At 58.7% G+C, this 15,992-nt stretch overlaps 1 protein-coding gene across 7 annotated transcripts in view; it reads left to right on the top strand.

Annotated features, from left to right (window-relative positions):
* Window positions 1-15,992, top strand: part of MEF2D (myocyte enhancer factor 2D) — a 39,640-nt gene that overhangs the window by 194 nt on the left and 23,454 nt on the right. For 4 of the 7 annotated variants that reach the window (XM_054182989.1, XM_054182988.1, XM_054182985.1 and 1 more), the window contains exons 2-3: window positions 6,697-6,900; window positions 15,142-15,279. In XM_054182989.1, the coding sequence (XP_054038964.1) occupies window positions 6,697-6,900; window positions 15,142-15,279 (342 nt within the window). Of the gene's footprint in view, window positions 1-6,696; window positions 6,901-15,141; window positions 15,280-15,461; window positions 15,597-15,992 lie in introns of all 7 variants that reach the window. The other 3 variants (XM_054182990.1, XM_054182987.1, XM_054182986.1) reach the window with 1 other exon arrangement.

Raw genomic sequence — 15,992 nt, 5'->3', positions numbered from 1 at the left:
CGCCTTCCTCCCGTCCGGGTATTTTAATGGTTCTGTTCAAAAACAGCCCATTTCCATCCCATTTTTGGGCCAACCGGGGCTTTTCCTCGCCCCACCCCCCCCTGCCCCATAAAATAAACCGATGGGCGAAACTCGGCACCAGGGGTTGGATTCAGGCGGATGCCCAAAACCAGGCAAACGGCCCCATTTTGCTGCAGCCCCCACCCGGGCGTCGCTCCTCGCCTTGGAGCTCCTCGCGCCGTTTCCATCTAAGCGCTTTTCCAGAAGAAAGTGTCTTCTCCAGCTCATTCCCCCTTTTTCTTTTTTTCTTTTTTTTTTCTTTTTTTTTTTTTGCTTTCTGTCATGCAGAAAATATATTTCAGTTGACATTTTCCGTGAGGTTTCTCCAACCAAAAACAGCCGCAAACAAGTATCCATTTTTCTGAACGCAAAACAACCCAAAAATTATGCGCTTTTTTTTTGCTTTTTTTTTTTTGCTTTTTTTCTCAATTGAAAACTTAGACGGGTCCAGGGTTTGGGGTTTTTTTGTTGGTTTTTTTTTTTTTTTTTCCCCTGGCGCTCTGTTGAAGCCAAGCCCTAGACAACGCACGCCTGGGCGTGTGTAATAGAAATACGCGCGTTTATCTCAGAGGGGAAAAGAAAAAAAAACCGGATTTTTCCCCTAATTTATGTGCTCCTTGAGTCGGAGCGGCTTTGCCGGACCAGGTGATGACTCCATCCATGTATTTTCCCCGTAACCACCAGACTTTCAGGCGGGTCGTTTTGCTCCGCGGCTTCCCGTGCTCCTTGAATTTGGCTCAGCCGATCCAAGCCTCTGCCTTGAGTCCAGCCATCGCTGCCGATGCCCCAGCCCGGGCCGGCTGCGCTTCTTCTCTATCGCTTTTATTCCAGAAAAAAGAAAAAAAAAAAAAAAAGGATGTGTATACATTCCTAACGCTTAAAAAGCGGCGAATAACAGAATGGGATGAACTGGTTTGTTGCTGCGCGGCGAAACAATGGAAAATTGCAGGTTTTCTTCATTATGGCATTATTTGGGGGCGGGGGGGGGATGGGCTGGGCAGCAAACGTTTTTTGATAATGTCCCGCTTGCTCCGGGCGCTGTGGGATGGCGGGATTAGCAGGCAGTGGGGAGTTGGGGGGTTGTTAAAGGAGCTGGGGCGTGTTTTACGGGGCAGCGTTGCATCGGGGAGAGCTTTGCAGCTCCTGGAGCCCCGTTAGGAGTTCGGATGAACGGAAAATATTTGGTGACGCTGGAGGTTGATGGCGGAGCCTGGCCCCATTGTCTAAGCCTTCGGGAAAGGAAAGAGGCGGTTGTCTGCCAAAGGCAGGAGCTGAGGCAGTGGGAGGTGTTTTGGGGGGGACCTTGAGCAGCTCTTTGGGGCTGGGCTTGGCCTGGGGGGGGCTGGAGACACAGAGCTTGGCCCAGGTCTCCCCAGCCGAACGGAGCCCGGGTGGGATTTAGCAGTGGGAGGTGCTCAGTGTGGCGGGGGGACGGGGTTTTCGCACCGCTCAGATGTCAGGTGGTGTCCCCAAAGGCCACCTCCGGCGTCTGGGGGACGTTGGTTTTCCCTTAGTGGCCCTTTGTCCCTGTCCGGGACGGTTCTTCCGAAACCCATTGCGGGAGCATTGCTCACCACGCATCGCTCCCCACACATCGCTCCCCGCGCATCGCTCCCCACGCATCCCTTTGCTTTTCCCAAACCCCAGCCCTGTTCCGGTCGGGTGTCAGCGAAGCAGCAGCTCTTTAATCGGTCACCAGCGCAGGGTTTGCAGAGGAGTCTTCTCGCTGCTCCCTTTCTTTGGGAAGCAGGGAAGCGCCGAGAAGAGAGGACGTCTCGTACGAACGGCTGCTCCGGGCAGCGGGTCCCTGATCGGGTCCGACCATCGCGGTGTAAGCAACGCGGGGCCGGGGCATCTGTCGCCTCCGTAAAGGGTTGATAACCTTCCTGCTTTGTCCCACGTCTGCAATGGCAGGGTTTGGCTTCTGGGCTCAGCGGTGTCCCATCTTACTTCATCTCATTCCCCTTCCCTTCCTCCCCTGCTGTTGTTGTGGGTCGGAGATGAGAAGTGTCCCCTCAGGCCTGGCTGCCATCGCTGTGGGGCTAAAGCTGGCTGAAACTCTGGGTCTGGCAGCATCCTTATGGAGTCATGGAATGGTTTGGGTGGGAAGGGACCTTGAAGACCATCCCGTCCCACCCCCTGCCCTGGGCAGGGACACCTCCCACCAGCCCAGGTGGCTCCAAGCCCCGTCCAACCTGGCCTTGAACCCCTCCAGGGATGGGGCAGCCACAGCTTCTCTGGGCAACCTGGGCCAGGGGCTCAGCGCCCTCGGAAGAAGGAATTTCTTCCCCACATCTCATCTCAATCTCCCCTCTTTTGGTTTCAACCCATTCCCAACGTCCCGTGGCTCCCCTCCCTGCTCCAGAGTCCCTCCCCAGCTTTCCCGGAGCCCCTTGAGGGACTGGAAGGGGCTCCAAGGTCTCCGCGGAGCCTTCTCTTCTCCAGGCTGACCCCCCCAGCTCTCTCAGCCTGTCCTCCCAGCAGAGGGGCTCCAGCCCTCCCAGCATCTCCGGGGCCTCCTCCGGCCCCGCTCCCAGAGCTCCGTGTCTCTCCTGTGCCGAGGCCCCGGAGCTGGAGGCAGCACTGCAGGGGGGTCTCCCCCGAGGGGAGCAGAGGGGCAGAATCCCCCCCCTCGCCCCCCTGCCCACGCTGCTGGGGATGCAGCCCAGGCTGGGGGGGGGTTCTGGTCTGCCAGCGCACGTTGCCGGGGCGTGTTGAGCTTCTCACCCCCCAGCGCCCCCAAACCCTTCTCTCAGGGCTGCTCTCAGCCTCCGTGGCAGCCCCCGCCAAGGCTCGGCACGGGGGGCACGGCTCGGCTCTCCCAGGCGCTGAGCAGCCCAGCGCTGCTGAATTATGCATGGGGTCGCATGGCGCGGTGCTGCTTCTGGAAATGTAGGTCTTGCAGCTCCGGCCGCGAGTGTACACTGGCCGCGGCGTGTGCCGGCACCTGCCTGGGTCAGGAGAGGGCCTGGAATGGGAGCAGGGCCTGGATGCGCTGGAGAAGGAGGGATTCACCAATGGTCGTGCAAGGAGGTGGAGGCAGAGCCGCTCTTGACGCCTGCCTTTCCGCTCACTCTGCAAGCGGAGTCCATCAATAGTGGTGTTTCGGGGCCGCCGAGGTGTTGGGAACCACAGGGGGAGTTAAGGTCGTGCTGGGGCTCTCCAAAGCCTTCGCTGGGGGCAGGGGGTGAAGCTCTTCCCACATGTCTCGCACCCAACCGAGAACATCGGCGAGTCCGTCCCCGCTCCTGCCCCGGGTCCTGCCTCCCCTGGGTGCAGGGACCAGCAGCCCGCGCAGAGGAGACCAGGATTACAAGCAGAAGCCAAAACCAGGGGAGGAGAGCAAGTAAGAGTCACTAATGTCATTAGAGGAATTACTGGGGGGGATTTGCCACAACAGATCAGACCATCAGTCCTTCAGGGCCAGCCTCCTGACTCTGGCAACCGCCAATATGGTCTGCATCAGGGGAAAGGCAAAAATCCCCTGCTAGTGTGGGGCAGTAATTCCTTCCTGACCCCTTTGGTGATCGGCTTATGCCCTGAAGCATGAGATTTGATTACCCTCTTAGACTTATGAGGTTAATTCTTCTGCATGAGGCTCGTGCGCAGCGGCAGGGGAAGGTTTGGGGTTTCTGTCCCGGGTCGTGGGTAGATGCTCAGGGCCGTGTTTGTTGATGCTTTTGCACGTCGGCGCCAGCTAAATGGCAAATCTTTGCTTTTCTCTGCTGGAAGCGGGGGTGCCGAGACAGAGGGACGCTCCTGCGCCCCATCCCTGTCTGCAGAGGGAATATCCCCTCGTCCGCAGGGGGATGGGTTGGTGCCTTGGGTTCTGCTTGGCTCTGCTCAGGTCGGTGGTTGATCTGGGATAGGTGACCCCCCCCGTTCTCCTTCCTTGCTCCAGGGCAATACCCAAATGACGCCCGTTGCTAGTCTTCACGGCCAAGGGTTGCCCCCTCGGCCTCACCCCGTTGTCTCCGGTCTCAGTGGCCCAGTGGGCTCGTGGCACCTGGCAAGGTGTTTTTTGGTGACGTGTGCCTGGCACCGGCGGCTGCAGAAACAACCGCCCTCGGCTGTTCCCTCTGTCTTGGCGGAGACGCCGTGTGTTTTCCTCTTGAGGGCTCCTCGGGTGGCTTCCAGCGTGAGTCAGAGCAGTGGGGCCGTCTCGGCGGGGGACGGCGAGGCACGGGGACAGCAAGGGGCGCCGTGCTGGGCTGCGGCTGCTGCCAGAGCTATGGCGGAGCAGCCGGTCTCTAATGGGGACGTGGGACCAGAAACGCTGCTGGCATGGCACTGGGGAGCCCTGGGTTGGTTTTAGACACGGAGCTGTGGGAGCGGGGCCGGAGGAGGCCCCGGAGCTGCTGGGAGGGCTGGAGCCCCTCTGCTGGGAGGACAGGCTGAGAGAGCTGGGGGGGGTCAGCCTGGAGAAGAGAAGGCTCCGCGGAGACCTTGGAGCCCCTTCCAGTCCCTCAAGGGGCTCCGGGAAAGCTGGGGAGGGACTCTGGAGCAGGGAGGGGAGCCACGGGACGTTGGGAATGGGTTGAAACCAAAAGAGGGGAGATTGAGATGAGATGTGGGGAAGAAATTCCTTCTTCCGAGGGCGGTGAGCCCCTGGGCCAGGTTGCCCAGAGAAGCTGTGGCTGCCCCATCCCTGGAGGGGTTCAAGGCCAGGTTGGACGGGGCTTGGAGCCACCTGGGCTGGTGGGAGGTGTCCCTGCCCAGGGCAGGGGGTGGGACGGGATGGTCTTCAAGGTCCCTTCCCACCCAAACCATTCCATGGTTCTGTGATTAGTGCCTGTCCTGCGGCAGGAGCAAAGCCGCAGCTGGGTCCCACCTGAAGGCACACCGTGTGGCAATGGCTGCTGTGTGGTGCTGGCGGCTCGGTCTCGGCGCTGGGAGCAGCCCGGGCCAGCACCCGGCAGCAGCGATTTTGGGTGGCCAAGAGGCCTGGGATGCCACCAGGGAGGAGGAATTGCCGATGACACCGGTGCTGGCCCTCACCTAATTTAATTTGCGTGACAGCGTGCCGCAGCCGGGGCGGACACCGGCAACGTGAGCTGCGCTGCGAGCGGGCGCACGTGGCGGGGAGCAGCGGCGCGGGGTGCCAGCCCTGCACTTTCCAGAGGCGATTAGAGCCGAATCTCGTTACTGCTTAATCATGTCCGGGAGATGGCGGAGAGGGATGGGGCAGCTCCCTGCACCGTGTGTGCCCGGGGCTGCCCCTCCTCTGGGAGATGCTCCGTCTCTCGGGGTGCTCGGTGCCGGACCCCGGTGGGTGCGTGCCGGTGGCGTTGTGGCGGTGGCGCTCGTCGGTGCCGGTGTGGGTGGAGAAGCTCCGGGTTAAGCTCTTTGGACAGTGACCGTAACGCCGTTCACTGGAGTTGAGCGAAGGCAGCAGCCTGGTTCGCTCTCCTCCCTCCACGCTGCAAATTCGAGCTCTTCAGCTGCAAAATCGATGCCGCGGCCGAGGCCCTAAGTGGGGGGTCGAGCCCTCCCGTGCGCGCGCGGGGCGAGGGAGCCGCTCTCGGCACCCGAGGGCACCTCTCAGCTCACCTCCAGCTGCTGCTTCCCCCGCCTCAGAGCGATGCTTAAAGCAAAGCACTGACCTCCCTGCTGCCTTTTTTCCTTTTCTTGTCTGATTTGCTAAGAAGGCGTTGGCCAAGCATCGCCTGCGCCGTTCCAGCCGGGATGGAGAGCCCCCAAACCGCCTCCCTCCCCACCAGCTGGGTCCCGCTGGGAACGCGGCGGCGAGAGCCGAGCGTGGGTTGGGAAACGCGGCCCCAACCTCTGCCCGGCGTCTGGAGCCGGTTTTGGAACCCGCGCCCAGCTCCGTCCCCCAGCCAGCTCGCGTGGATCAGTCCTGCGAAAGACGCCTCGTTAGCTCTAACGACAGCTCAAGGAGAGCAGGAGACGAGGGCGCCGTGACCCCGGGCGGGCAGGCGATGCGGAAAAATGCCCCAAGGAGGTCGATGGGGACAGCAAGGAGGTGGCAGCACCCCCCCCCGGTGCAGGGGCTTGGGGTGCCTTTGGGTAACGCAGCCCCCAAGAGAAGTGGGTGCTGGGAAGCAGGAGAGGGATGGGGTGGGCGAGTGGCGTGGGCGGCTTTGGGGTGACCGAGCCCACCCTCGCCCCCGAGGCGCTGTGGCACCCGGGGTCGGGTGCTCCGGCGCTACTGCGGTGAGCGGGGACGAGGTCTGCGCCGCTTGGATATTCAACTTTAAAAGAAAAAAAAAAAAAAACCAGACAAAAAACAAAACGCAAAAAAAAACCCCAAACCAAACCAACAACCCGCAGCCCCCGGCCAGATGGTAGCTCTGCTGGGGATTTTGCTGAAATTTATTTTCTCTCGATTTGGCAATATGTGATTTCCAACGCTGATGATAATCATCTTTGTGCTTGCGGAGCGTCTGCCTTCGGAGGATCCCAAAATAGGCAGCAATATGAACCGGGTGGAAGAGGGAGGTTGGGAAAGGGGAGCTCGGGGCGGTTGTCCACGTGGGGAAACTGAGGACAGAAGATTCCCTCTGCCTTCCCCTTCCTTTTGCTCTCCCTCCGGCGGTCATCCCAGTTTTCTCCGGGAGGTGTCGGGTCCGTGGCGGCGTGGGTACGGCTTCTGACCAGGTCCCTCCTTGCTTTCAGGTGACCTTCACCAAGCGCAAGTTCGGCTTGATGAAGAAGGCCTACGAGCTGAGCGTCCTGTGCGACTGCGAGATCGCCCTCATCATCTTCAACCACTCCAACAAGCTGTTCCAGTACGCCAGCACCGACATGGACAAGGTGCTGCTCAAGTACACCGAGTACAACGAGCCCCACGAGAGCCGGACCAACGCGGACATCATCGAGGTGAGGCCTCCCGTCCTCTCCCCGGCTTTGCCGTTGTGGTGGAGCCAGGGCCGGGTCCGGCACCGCAGCCAGATGCAGGAGGTCGGTGCAGGGTGGGGATGGGAGCGAGCAGATCTCTGACACCGGGATGATTTTGCATCTTTTTAGTCCGGCCTACAAAAGTACTCAATTCTGGGTGGTGGAGTTTGAGGCTGTCTTGAGTTACGTGTTGAGCTGCTGCCGTAAAATTGAGGTGCGGGTTTGCTTTGTGGGACTTTCCCGTGGTCCGGGCAAACTCGGGATGGTTTTGGAGGCATCTCCTGGGGCTCCTGTGCTGGTTCCTTGGTGCAGCTGGTGGCATCGCCCCTGTGGGTTGTTTCAGACGCGCGCAGTGGGGTTCTAGGAGGGCAGCAGCGGCTGAATCAGAGTAATTCGGGTTGGGAGGGACCTTTGGGTGCCTCTGGTCCAACCCCTGCTCAAAGCACGGCCAACCTCAGGGGGAGGTGGCCTTGCTCAAGGCTTGTCCGGCTGCATTTTGGGGGGCTCCAAGGATGGTGAGTCCAGGCTGACCAACCCCAGCGCTGCCAAGGGTACCGTGTCCAAACCTTGCCAACACCAAGGCCCCTCTCCTCTTCCAACCTGCTGCATCTCAGGCAGCGCACTAAGGCTTCCATTTGATGAAGGAGAAGGAAAACAACCCAACCTACCTCCGAAATCTTGGCTTTTTTGCATTTTTTTCTTCGTGAAACGTGTCTCTTTGAGAGGTTTGGACTTGAAGGTTTCACCTCGTTGTCCGCCCAGTTCCCACCGACGTCCTGATGCGGGAGTGGGCTGAGCCGTGGCCAAGGAACCGGCAGCACCCGCCGGGGTTTGGTGACTGCTCTGCCAGCACAGGGTTGCGTAGGGGGCCTTAGAAATGGTTCAAAAATGTCCTTTTTGGCCCGTTTGAGCCAGGTAGCGCCCGGCCACTGTGAAAACGCTGGGGTTTTGCAGGCGCGCTTCCCCATCGCGCTCGTCAGCGCAGCCTCTCCCAGCCTCTCCGGGATGCTCAGACTGCGGCGCTCGCAACGTCGGAACAGATTTGTCTTGGCCTAAAAATACCGTAAACATTTTGGGCAGCGTTCTCTGTTCCCTTATGGTCCAAGATGCAAACACTCCCAAGCCGACAAGTTACACGCAGTCCTTGGCACCCAAAGAAATAACTGTGTTTGCACCACATGAAAAGCTGGATCCGCATCCAAAGCCGAGGAGAGGAACATCGGGAGCGGAAGGATATTGGTGGATGGCAAGAAAAAGAACCCAACCGCGCCGGGCTCGGCACGTCGCGCCGGCAGAGCCGCCTGGGAGCGAAACCCGCCGGGATGAGGCCGCTGGAGCATCCCTCCTCATCCTCGGCTTGTCTTGGAGCAGGGTTAGGGCTGTTCGAAGATTTTTACTGCTTTCTCTCCCAAATCCCCCTCTCCGGGAGACCGTTCCTGCTCCTGGTGCTGATTTCCATCTTCCCCCCAGCTATCTCCCCGCACCCAGGCTTTGTCCCCGCCGCCCACAGACCCAGTTTATCTCATCTTTCTTGGTGGCTCCCAGTTGAACTTGACCCTTCCAAGGGTATCTTGGCATCCTCAAAGCTTCCCCAGCATCAAGCGTTTGTAGAGCCGTGAAGGCACAGGCCTTTTGGCTACCAAATTTGCTACCAAATAGGATTTTAAGTGGATTTTAAGGGGCCGCTGCATGCGTCTGCCTCCCCTGTAGCACCCGTGGCCCCTTTTCCGCCGCAGGGATGCGACCCTGGGTGGCTCTGGCAGCATCTGGGAAAGTGTGAGGAGCAACCGGGACCTGGGTGAATCCAGGCAGAAGCCTCTTGATTCCATTTTCCTGGCAGAGGGGGAGCGAGAGGTGGCTCTGGAGTCTTGGCTGAGCCGGGGTCTCCTCTCCCAGCTGGGCCAGGGGGGCTCTTGGGGCCAGGGGTGCTGGTACCACCACCTCCAGGTGGGGCAAATTGCTCTGTTCAAATTATGTTTTAAAACAACAGTAAATATGAAAATCCCTGCCCTTTTTTTTTTTTTTTTTTTTGGATCCTGGGGAGGTGCGGCCCGCGGGGGGGTGCACTACTGGGAGCACCCCATCGCATGTGGCCCGGGGACGTCCTTGAGGGATTTATCCCCCTGGATGAGTTTATCCTCTGGGATGAGTGTACCCAGCCCCGGTTCAAGAGGGGTTCAACCCCCCGGCTGCCCGTCGGGGACCATCCCCTGGGGTAGGGGGGGGTGTAGGGGGGGCACACCCCAGGGATCAGGATTCAGCCACTCAAACCCAGCGGCTCGCTCTGTTCCCGGCAAAGTCCCGGTCGCTGCAAGCTTTTAAGTCCGAGAAAATCTCTCTTAATGCAGAGAGGGGGGTTTCCTTAATCAGGCGGGGGACAGCTGAGGCCCCCAGACAGGCACGCTGGGTGCCACGTGCGCGCCCGGGCTGGGATCACGCCGGCTTTGCTCCTCGCTGTCGCTTCTCGTTTCCCCGCAGCCCGGCTGACGTGCCAGTTTCTGATAAGGGACTTGGACGGGAGCAGAGCTCGCCGGGCACGGGGAGGCTCCGCAGCCAGTTAAAGCCACACAGCGATTTCTTGCCTTTCCTTGGCTGAACGTCCCGGGGGGGCAGGGGGGACTCTGACTTTTCCTTAATTCTCCTGCCTGGGGTTGTCGTTCCCCAGGGTGTGTAAAATCCGGCATTTTGCAGGATGCTGGGGAGGCGGCAAAGTGCAGAGGCAGGTTCATCCTCATCCTCATCCTCATCCCCATCCTCCTCCTTCTCATCCTCATCCTCATCCCTATCCCCATCCCCATCCCCATCCTCCTCCTTCTCATCCTCCTCATCCTCATTCTCATCCTCATCCCTGTCCCCATTCCCGTCCCCATCTCTATCCCCGTCCTCATCCCCATCCCCATCCTCATCCTCATCCCTATCCCCAACCCCGTCCTCCTCCTTCTCATCCTCCTCATCCTCATCCTCATTCTCATCTCCATCCCTATCCCCGTTCTCATCCCCATCCTCATCTTCATCCCTGTCCTCATCCTCATCCCCAACCCCATCCTCATCCTCATCCCCAACCCCAACCCCATCCTCATCCTCATCCTCATCCCCATCCCCATCCTCATCCCCATCTCTATCCCTATCCCCCACCCCATCCCCTTCCTCATCCCTATCCCCAACCTCATCCTCATCCCCATCCTCATCCTTATCCTCATCCCCATCCCCAACCCCAACCCCAACCCCAACCTCATCCTCATCCCCATCCCCATCCCCATCCCCATCTTCATCCTCATCCCCATCCCCATCACCATCTTCATCCTCATCCCCATCCCCATCTTCATCCTCATCCCCATCCCCATCGCCATCCCCAACCCCATCCTCATCCCCAACCTCATCCCCATCTTCATCCCCATCCCCATCTTCATCCTCATCGTCATCCTCCTCCCCAACCCCATCCCCATCTTCATCCTCATCCCCATCCCCATCTTCATCCCCATCCTCATCCTCCTCCTCCTCCCCCAGACTTCCCCAAAGCCCGGGGCGGTTGCGTCTCCCTCCTCTAAGGGAAGTCGCCCACATCCTGGTCGGGCGTCGTTTCCTCTCGCGCGTTCTGCGGTTCCTGCTGCTCTCTCACCCTCTTCGGGCTGGAAACCTGCTCCCGTCCCAGCTGGGATCATGGGAACATGGCCTGGAAGAGCGGGGACCTGCAGCGGGTCCTGCCATGGGGGGAATCCCGATAAAGTTGGGGGGACCTGGAGACGGCGGGGAGACGGGACAACGATGAGCAGGTTTTTTGGGTTGGTTTTTTTTTTGCCATGTGAAGTTCTCACCCTGGTTTTCTCCTTTGAAAATTTTCTGCTCTGAAGGAAGTGGCTTTAAATCTACTTGATCTGAAAAATAGTCGCATTCCACTGGATGCAACCCAGTGACAAGAAGGTTTCACGCATCTTTGCGTCTTCTCTTTTTCCTCTGGAAAAGGGAATGAGGAGGAACGAGGGGGAAGGTGGCGCCGGCTGGCCCTTCCCTGCGCTCTTCTAAAAGACCTTGCAGAGGTCCTGAAAACGGGAATCTTTGGGTTTGATTCTCGCTCCAGCGGGATTGTTTCCCTTTTACATCACCCTGTCAAAAAAATGAGAAAAAAAAAACCAAAACCAACCCCAGCAGCCAAGGCCGGGATGGCTGGAAATGGCATTTTGTTGTCCCAAACCTCTCTTTGAGCAGCAGATTGCTGCGAGCCGCGCTGCTTTGGCTCGTGTCCTGCTGCGACTCGGGGCCCCGGTCACCCACCGCCGCCGGTGCTGCGCGTCCCGTTGTCCCCGTCCTCTGCTGTGCCAGCTCTGGAGCCCGTCCCCGTCCCCTTCATCCCCTCCCTGCCCGTGGCTGGGGCGGCCCCGCGCTGTGCCAAGGGTTATAATCCCGTCGCACGCTGCTGGGGAGGGTTTTTCCACCCTCCGTGGTCGATGCTTCCCAGGGGGGTGGGTTTCCGACAGGAGTGGGGACGGTGGCACTGTGGCCACCATAGCTCGGGGTGCTGCCAGCCAAGCTCGGCGGGGAGGTGTGGGTCTCAAAGATAATTAAGTTTGGACTAATCGTATGAAGTTAGTGGCTGGGGAGAGGGAGGAGAGCGAGGCGGCAGCTGCGCAGTTGGAGCTCCGTGGGACACCAAGTGCGTTAGACCCACGGAAATGCTTCTGGAGATGTGTGGGGTGGGGGGGGTGTGTGCCGTGAGCTGCTCCGAGGGGGTTTTCTGGGCCCGGGTGAACAGAGCTGCCTTCACCCCATCGCTCTGCTTTTCCTCATTGTGGGAACAACCCCCAGGGCAATTTCATGCGGACTTCAAAACGGCAAAATGCTACAGCTGGTGGCATCTGCCCGTTGCTCTTCCCTACGGCAAATACGGGGCAGAGCCAGGGGAGGTGGAAACTGCTTAAAGCTGGAAGGTGTGTGGAGCAGTGACACGCTGGAGGGATGGGATGCCATCCCGAGGGACCGAGGGACGCGGACAGGTTGGAGACGTGGGTCTGTGTGAACCTCATGGGGTTCAACCAGGCCAAGAGCAGGGTCCTGCCCTGGGGTGGGGGCAGCCCCCGGTGCCAGCCCAGGCTGGGGATGGAGGGATGGGGAGCGGCCCTGAGAGAAGGGCTTGGGGGCACTGGGTGGGGGTGGAAAGCCAACATGCGCTGGCAGCCCATGAACCCCCCCCCAGCCTGGGCTGCATCCCCAGCAGCGTGGGCAGGGGGGCGAGGGGGGGGATTCTGCCCCTCTGCTCCCCTCGGGGGAGACCCCCCTGCAGTGCTGCCTCCAGCTCCGGGGCCTCGGCACAGGAGAGACACGGAGCTGTGGGAGCGGGGCCGGAGGAGGCCCCGGAGCTGCTGGGAGGGCTGGAGCCCCTCTGCTGGGAGGACAGGCTGAGAGAGCTGGGGGGGGTCAGCCTGGAGAAGAGAAGGCTCCGCGGAGACCTTGGAGCCCCTTCCAGTCCCTCAAGGGGCTCCGGGAAAGCTGGGGAGGGACTCTGGAGCAGGGAGGGGAGCCACGGGACGTTGGGAATGGCTTTAAACCAAAAGAGGGGGGATTGAGATGAGATGTGGGGAAGAAATTCCTTCTTCCGAGGGCGCTGAGCCCCTGGGCCAGGTTGCCCAGAGAAGCTGTGGCTGCCCCATCCCTGGAGGGGTTCAAGGCCAGGTTGGACGGGGCTTGGAGCCACCTGGGCTGGTGGGAGGTGTCCCTGCCCAGGGCAGGGGGTGGCACTGGGTGGTCTTCAAGCTCCCTTCCAACCCAACCCAATCTATGTTCTATGATTAAAACCTCCTGGGCCCCTTCGTCGCTGTGGATGGTGTAGAGGAGAAGGCTGTCGTGGCTCAGCTCTTGAAAATTCAGTTGGGAGGTTCCCTTCTCCCACAGTGTCGGGGGATGGAGGTTTCTCATCCCACCTCCCACCTCCCGAAGCCGCTGCGGCCTTTGGCAGAGGAGAGGAGCTTCCAGGGGTGGGAGGGATGACCCTCACCGTTCCCCACCGCGGATGGGAGGGCAGAGGCGAGAGATCCCAGTTACCGCCCCGGCAAATGGAACCGCTGTGAGGTGGGCACAGCCCCCTATAAGACACCGGAGAATCTCCCCAGCCGGCACCCGAAGGAAACCCGGCTTCATCCCTTCCACTGCTCATGGAACAACTTTTTTATTTTTCCATTTTGCCTCTGAAAGAGAAAGAGAAGGTGGAAAAAACTTTGGGTTTTATTTTTTTAAAGAAGGGCTCAACTTTCCATCTTTCGGCTGCACCGGCGAAAACAAAAGCGTTTGGGAAAAAGAAAAATCCGCAAAAAGCAGTTTCCAAAAAAAAAAAAGCAAAGACGTTCCTTCCCCACCGGCAGCACCAGTTCCTTTTTTTGGCCCATTCTAAAAACAAACAAGGACATGGACAAAAATAGCAAAATAATAGGGAAAAATCCTCGGGAACCTGCAGGAAAAGCCCTGGGAACCTCCCATTCGTGCCAACGACTCCGATTCCCGCTACCTGTCTCTATAAAGAGACAATAAATAGCGTGAATTAGGAATACCAGGAACTGTTATTAGGTAATTAGGTAATGATAATTAGTAGCAGGAATTATTGGTAACGCCAGACGGGGCTTCAGGTGCCACCATGGTCAAGAGCCGGATCCGTCGCCGGTGGAGCTGGACGTGGATGAGGACTTTTCCCCTCTGCAGCTTAAATCTAAGTAACGAGCCTTAAGATAATGACCGCGAAGGAGTAATTTTAATCGAAAATATTGCGAAAAGCTTCGGCTTGGGTGGGAAACAGGCTGGGGGATGGGTTTGCTGCCTGTTGCTTGACCCGCTCCAGCAAAACTTCCCCGACAAGCTCCATGTTTCCCGGAGCTCGCAGGTAGATGGAAGAACCCACCCCTCCAGGATACGCTTTGGCCTCAAAATAGAGATATTTATTAGTGTTTAGGAAGACAGAGGAGAATTGTCAAGGCTCTTTTTTTTTTTTTTTTTAATTTTTTCCCCCTGCTGAATTTGGCATGAAAAGAGCTCGAGACTTCCAGGAAATTCTGCAGCTTTGACTTGTAAAAAAAAAAAAGAAAAAGAAAAAAAAAAAAACAGAAATTGGCAGCAAGTGATGGTTCCGTAATAACGCCTAATTGCTTTTGGTATTTTGAAAATAGAATGATTAAATGTGCCCGTGGAACGCGGTCTGCAAACTGGCTACTGAGCGCCAAAGAGGAACTTTGGGGTGGTTTTTTTTCGCCGTCCCCTGCGCGTAACCCCAACGTGCGATTACCAGGCTCCTGTTAACGAAGGGGGAGGAGGCGGCGCATCGTTAACGCCCTGCCGGGGTCGTGGTGCGGGGTTTGCTGCCTGGGCGTTGTCATTGTCACCTGCCTGTGTCACCCCACACGGGGCTCGCCGTGCCACAGTCCCTCTCGTGCCACGCTCTTGCTGTGGTCCAAGCATTATTACACTCTTTTGTTTTCCTATTTTTAAGGAGGTTTTTCCCTATTTTTAGCAGGAGAGCCGAGGTCATTAAGGTTTATTTCCCCTCCTTGTTGTTGTAGTAATAATTGTAGGTGACGAATGCGTCTGAGCTGGTACGGGGCCAAATTCAGCTCCGGTGTAAAGAGATCCTTTGAAAGCAAAGAAGTTTCTCTACATCCCTCCATCCCTCCATCCCTCCATGGCTCCATCCCTCCCTCCATCCCTCCATGGCTCCATCCCTCCATCCCTCTGTCCATCCATCCCTCCATCCCTCCATGGCTCCATCCCTCCATCCATCCCTCCATGGCTCCATCCCTCCATCCCTCCCTCCATTCACCCCTCCATCCATCCCTCCATCCATCCATCCATCCCTCCCTCCCTCCCTCCATCCCTCCATCCCTCCATGCGTCCAGCCATCCATCCCTCCATCCATCCTTCCCTCTGTCCATCCATCCCTCCATCCCTCCATGGCTCCATCCCTCCATCCCTCCCTCCCTCCATCCCTCCCTCCATCCATCCCTCCATCCATCCCTCCATCCCCACCCCCGCTCCTTAATTGGAGACACCCCGGCGTCGAAAACCGAGGGCCGGATCCTGACTTTTTCACCCCATTGAGGTCATCGACACCTTGGGGCGAAGGTGTTCATTTGAGCGAATCCTCCTCCATAGGGGGATGTTCCCGGGGGGACCTACCCGGCGCCGGCAGCTGCCCGCTTTCCCCCGTCCTCACTCCCAGATCTCAAACTGTCCCGATTGTGTTTTCAGACGTTAAGAAAGAAAGGTTTTAACGGCTGTGACAGCCCGGAGCCCGACGGCGATGACTCCATAGACCAGAGCCCCTTGATGGAGGATAAATACCGTAAAGGCAGCGAGGATCTGGATATCCTGTTCAAGCGATACGGTGTAAGTACCTGCCCCTTGGCCGGAAAACCTTCATTATATGTTCTTTTTTTTTTTTTTTTTTTTTTTGTTTGTTTTGTTTTTCTTCTGTTCGATTTCCCCCCGCCCTCGTCCCTCGCTCCCTCCCCGACACCCCCTCCCCGTGTCCCCGTGTCCCCGTCCCCGTCCCCACCGCAACGTAACAGGCGCTGAACAAGAAGCACAGGGAGTGCGAGAGCCCGGAAGGGGATGAAGTGTTTGCGTTGACCCCGCAGACGGAAGAGAAATATAAAAAGATTGATGAGGAATTTGATAAAATGATGCAGAGTTACCGGCTCGCAGTGAGTAGCTGGTGGTCTGCAGCCCCCCCCGCCCCCGGGCCTTGCCCCTTCCCGGATGCCTCCGGGTGCCGGGGGGGAAGCGTGTGGGATTTTGCATGGCTTTGCTTCGGAGCCCTGCCGTGCCCTGGGAGCCGATGCGCGCAGCCCCCCCCCCCCCCGCCCCCAGCCCCGAGAGCACCCCGGGACTGATGGGCCAGATGCAGGAGGGGCCGCGGAGGGTCCCTCCGCTTTCCCACCCGGAGGAGCAGGGACAACCTTTGGGAAAACCATTCCCATTAGCTCCGGCATTCCCGAGCCTCCTTGGCTCCGCACAGGAAAATATCTCTGTTCTCCCCTCCTTTGCTGCATTTAGTGGATTAGGCCTCCTTTTTTGCCCCTTTTCTCCCCAAAAAAGGG

Source organism: Rissa tridactyla, chromosome 23 (assembly GCF_028500815.1).
Source record: "Rissa tridactyla isolate bRisTri1 chromosome 23, bRisTri1.patW.cur.20221130, whole genome shotgun sequence".
NCBI lineage: Eukaryota > Metazoa > Chordata > Aves > Charadriiformes > Laridae > Rissa > Rissa tridactyla.
The sequence above is the reverse complement of the archived record's forward strand: the minus strand, read 5'-3'. Positions and strand labels throughout refer to the sequence as shown.